The sequence below is a fragment of the Protobothrops mucrosquamatus genome, unplaced genomic scaffold (genome assembly GCF_001527695.2).
Source record: "Protobothrops mucrosquamatus isolate PMUCROS unplaced genomic scaffold, P.Mucros_1.0 scaffold3933, whole genome shotgun sequence".
In the NCBI taxonomy this organism is placed as follows: Eukaryota; Metazoa; Chordata; class Lepidosauria; order Squamata; family Viperidae; genus Protobothrops; species Protobothrops mucrosquamatus.
The window spans coordinates 32,752-38,160 of NW_015389877.1; the positions used below are offsets into that span (position 1 = coordinate 32,752).

At 40.6% G+C, this 5,409-nt stretch overlaps 1 protein-coding gene across 1 annotated transcript in view; it reads right to left on the minus strand.

Moving 5' to 3' along the window:
* LOC107298388 (zinc finger protein 501-like) overlaps positions 1 to 4,953 on the minus strand; it is an 8,204-nt gene extending 3,251 nt beyond the window's left edge. The window contains exons 1-2 of the mRNA XM_029286511.1: positions 4,920 to 4,953; positions 2,754 to 2,880 (exon numbers count right to left, since the gene is read on the minus strand). Coding sequence (XP_029142344.1) covers positions 2,754 to 2,880; positions 4,920 to 4,934 — 142 coding nt within the window. The 5' untranslated portion in view covers positions 4,935 to 4,953. The remainder of the gene's footprint in view (positions 1 to 2,753; positions 2,881 to 4,919) is intronic.
* Between the last annotated feature and the right edge of the window lie 456 nt (positions 4,954 to 5,409).

Below are 5,409 nucleotides of genomic sequence, written 5' to 3' on the forward strand. Positions count from 1 at the left end.
ATGATGATGATGATGATGATGATAAAATAATTACATCTAATATTTCCAAATTTCCTATCCCTCTCTGTATACTTTATGAAACTAAGGAAACGTTTTTATTGTTTTTTCTTGATTTTATGAAGCATTTGCACTTCTTCCTCGTGATATACTTTTGGTATCGGTTTCCATAACACTAAATAGTAAATGATCAGCTAAGTATCGTGTTTAGGTAAAGAAGAGACTGAATTATACAGAAAATGACTTTATCTCTTTTGAGTTTATGCTTCAACATTTACCACAATAGATGCAATTAATGGGATGCTCTTTAACTTACAGAGATAACCAAACCTTGGAAAGTTGCACCATTTGAACATCTACTTAGCACAGTCTTGTGAAACACAAATGGAAATGGCCACTTCCCTGATTCGCAAACTAAACCAACAATTTTCCTATTATTCGGTGTTTAAATATTTTACGAGAAGATTTGCCAACACTCAATAATGAATGAATTGGGTGGCCTTACACATCAAACCAGTAAATACATGTTCATCTAGTACAGGGGTCCCCAACCGGTGGGGTGTGACCCATTAGTGGGCTGTGAGGGGTATGCAACCAGGCCACAGAAACGGCTAGCGAGTGTGCGCGCTCCATTTAAGTGAGCAGCAGGCATGCATGCACGCTGCTCACAGAAATGGAATTGCATGTGCGCGCTTGCTGGCCAACCGCGTGGAATCATCCCCTCTCCCCTCCCACCGGTCCGCAAAACCGGAAACATTGGGGAACTCTGACTTAATACATATATACAGTAGTGGCCAAAATTGTGGAAACCTTTTGGGAAAAGTGTACAGTAGAAATGCCACCTTTGGTTAAGTTTCCACCAATTTTTCTTCTAATTTCTTTATAACTGTAGCCTTGTTCACTTAATAATACTATTTTATATCGCTTTCTGGGCGACCACTCAACTCTTTAATTTTATTACGTTTTACAAGCTCACTAAGTGAAAGAACACAAAAAACCCCAACCAACTTGATAGCGATCACATAACACACTGACAAATGTTCTCCTCTCAGCTTCAATACATCAATAACTGAATCCTACTGTAATTCTGATTGGCTCATTGCCAAAACAAGATGACACCTGATTGGCTCTCTAAACACTCCTGCTCATTGGCTACAATCAGATGAAGGAAAGCTACCTGATATCAACCTAATCAAGTTGTGCTTCCTTTTTCTGGTTATTTGGCTATAACTTTTCACGGAATACAGTAGAGATAATTGAACAAACTTTGTTGCATTACATTCTTGATTAAAGTATCTTTCTATTGATATATAACGTTATGGTACTACTCCACCACCCCCCAAAAAAGTGGTGTTCTACTATAGATGCATTAGCCAAAACTTCCCAAATCTATAGGATCCATGCTTTAACAAAATAACCAATAGTATTTTGATATATTTCATTATAAATGCATTATCCTTTTAACGTTGATACTATTCTGTTGTCCTTGGCCTTGAACCAAAATGCCAGATCATAATCAAGAGTCCAGTAAGTCTCAGAGCGGTATAACAGTCCAAAGCAGATATTATGTCATGCCCCTAAACATAGAGTTTTAAAGACTTTTATGCATTTTTGCACAGTGCACATCTATGTCTGGAAAACTCATTAAGGAGTATCAGAAATGATCCCAGTGCCCACCTGAGTAGGTACCTTTCAATCTCTCCCTTTCCTTGGGGCTTTTGATAAACAAAGCACTTTCTTCAGCCAAGAGATGCTCCTGGTATAGCTAAAACATATAAAAAACGGTTGCTGGAATTGGGTATGTCTAGTCCAGGGGTAGGCAACCTATGCTCTTTTATGACTCGTGGACTTCAACTCCCAGAATTCCTGAGCCAGCCATGCTGAGGGGAAAGGGAGAGTCTTCAAGCTGAGCCATGCTGGCTCAGGAATTCTGGGAGTTGAAGTCCATGAGTCATAAAAGAGTCGAGGTTGCCTACCCCTGGTCTAGTCTAATGAAGAGAAGGATGAGGGGGGACATGATAGCAGTATTACAATATCTCAGGGGCTGCCACAAAGAAGAGGGAATCAAGCTATTCTTCAAAGCACCTAAAGGCAGGACAAGAAGCAACAGATGGAAACTGATCAAGGAGAGAAGCAACCTAGAACTAAGGAGAAACTTCTTGACAGTTAGAACAATTAACCAGTGGAACAACCTGCCTTCAGAAGCGGTGAATGCTCCAACACTGGAAGTTTTTAAGAAGAGACTGGACAGCCATTTGTCCAAAATGGTATAGGGTTTCCTGCCTGAGCAGGGGGTTGGACTAGAGGACCTCCAAGGTCCCTTCCAACTTTATTATTACTATTATTACTATTATTGTTGTTGTTGTTGTTGTTGTTGTTGTTGTTGTTGTTATTATTATTATTATTATTATTATTATTATTATTATTATTATTATTATTATTATATCAAGGAGAGAAGCAACCTAGAGCTGAGGAGAAACGTCCTGACAGTTAGAACAATTAACCAGTGGAACAACCTGCCTCCAGAAGCGGTGAATGCTCCAACACTGGAAGTTTTTAAGAAGAGACTGGACAGCCATTTGTCCAAAATTATATAGGGTTTCCTGCCTGAGCAGGGGTTTGGACTTGATGACCTCCAAGGTCCCTTCCAACTTATCATCATCATCATCATCATCATCATCATCACCATCATCATCATCATTATTATTTCTTTCCCAAATAATTGATCCCAGAGCAAAAAAAAAGGGTTTCCTTACCCAAAGCAGCCACGTTCTGAGAATTCTCCAACATGACTTCCCTATGCAAGGCTCTTTGACAACAATCCAGCAGGGCCCATTCCTCCTCTGTGAAACTCATGGCTACTTCCTCAAAGGACACAGAACGCTGAAAGAGGAAGAAACATTTTCCTTAACAGATAGCCCCGGAGGAGGACATGTTAAATTTCCTCTTATTTCATAAAACTAAAATACACGATTTTGCAACAGCACTAGCACTTGGGACTTATATACCACTTCACAGTGCTTTTACAACCCTCTCTAAGCGGTTGACAGAGTCAGCATCTTGCCCCCCAACAATCCGGGTCCTCAATTTACCGACCTCAGAAAGATGGAAGGTTGAGTCAACCTTGAGCTGCTCAGAATCAAAGTCCTGGAGTGAACAGCGAGTGAGCAGTGAGTGAGCCTGTGGAGCAATGCCCACTTTTTTCCGTTGTTGGAATGACTACAAAGTTGATGAAACTATTCCAAAGTGCACAGGATTATTTCAATTTATATGATTTAGCTACATCCAGGAGGCAGACCAGCAGAAGAGGTCCCCTTGGAGAGCTTCTCACTGGCCCAGAAAGCACCACAGATGCTTAGGGGAGCAGTATGCCCCACCTCCGTCTCCCTGTATAAACAAACCACAGGGACTTTAGACAACACACAAACATGGTAGGAATTTTTTTCCTGTAACTATTCAAATCCTTGGAGACAATGATGCTCTCTGAGCTGGCTTGTTTTCTTGCAGACGTTTCATGACTCAAACTAGGTAACCTCACCAGTGCTAGAGGGGAGTGGGGAGAGGAGGAGGAGATGGAGGAGGAGGAGGAGGAGGACTGTGGGGTCCTTGGTGCTCTCTGAGCTTGGTTGTTTTCTTGCACACGTTTCATGACCCAAACTAGGTAACCTGACCAGTGCTAGAGGGGAGTGGGGTTGGAGGAGGAGGAGGAGAAGGAGGACTGTGGGGTCCTTGGTGCTCTCTGAGCTTGGTTTTTTTTCTTGCAGACGTTTCATGACCCAAACTAGATAAAAACATCAGCACTGAGCTTCAAATGTTTTCCTTTATTGGTATCCTGGAGGCAAGCTTGGAAACCCTAAGTGACTTCACCAACATTTTTTTTTAACCTCGCAGCTTTTGTTACTTCTTCGTAGTGTGACCAAAACATTTTTACGGTATGAAAGATTTAGCTTGTGACAGTGAGAATATTTACATGGGAGATCGGTATTTCAGATTATTACCTCATAATCAAAGGAATTTGTCCTACACTTGTAGTGGTTTCTATGTCATGTTTTACTTCACTCGTTCCATTCTTAACTGGCTTTGAGTACAGTAGTGGCCAAAATTGTGGAAAACCTTTTGGGAAAAGTGTATACAGTAGAAATGCCACCTTTGGTTTAGGTTTCCACCAATTTTTCTTCCAATTTCTTTATAACTGTAGCCTTGTTCACTTAATAATTCTATTTTACATCACTTTCTGGGCGACCGGTCAACTATTTGACCATTACTTTAATTTTATTACATTTTACCAGCTCACTAAATGAAAGAACACAAAAAACCCAACCCACTTGATAGCGATCCCATAACACAATGACAAATGTCCTCCTCTCAGCTTCAATACATGACATCAATAACTGAATCCTCCTGTGATCTGATTGACTCATTGCCAAAACAAGATGACACCTGATTGGCTCTCTAAACACTCATGCTCATTGGCTACAATCAGATGAAGGAAAGCTATCTGATATCAACTTAAGCAAGTTGTGCTTCCTTTTTCTGGTTATCTGGCTATAAAGTTTCATAGAATACAGTACAGATAATTGAACAAATTATGTTGCATTACATTCTTGATTAAATTATCTTTCCATTGAAATATAATTTTATGGTAATACTCCCCCCCAAAAGTGGTGTTATTAGCCATCAAACTCAAAAATACACTTTTCCCAAAGGTTTCCACAATTTTAGCCACTACTGTACCATTTTCTATTTTTACACCTGTTTTGGATGCTGGATTTTGCGTTTTCACACCAACCCTGTATAGCAAACCAAGACGTGCGAGTGTGCAATGAGAAGAACAAGACACTCCATCTTGCCAAAGAACTGGCCATACTCTGAGCCTGGGGGAGGGGGCATATGGTTCCATTCTCTGATGAAACTTTCCCTACCTGAATTGGGGGCATAGCTGCTGTTTCTGCTCCATTACAAACAGGAGACGTTTTGGGGATTTCTAGTAATGCCTTTCCATTCCCTGTAAACAAGAGAAAAATGGGGGAAACAGACTGTTTTAAAGTCTTGTGAACAAGCTCTTAGGAAGCACTATATACAAAAGCCATCCTCATGCACAAGAACCAAGGTCTTTCGAAAGTTGTTTACTGAGAACTAAACACTTTTTCTCATAACAAGTGTCTAACGTTTAATTGGATAATGTGACCCGCTGGATTGAAGGGAGACGTCTATGCTTTTAATATACCGACTTAGGGGCCAATTAACTAGAGCTGGTTTTCCTTTCACCTGTGCTGAAATGATGTGCTCAATAAAGTTTTGCATTAGAGATTGGATCGTCTCAGCTGTGCTTACTTCGTTGGGTTCGTCAGTCAGAACCTTGACACCTAGGATCTGGTGCGAAAGAAGCTCAGTCTCAATGCCTTCAAAAAA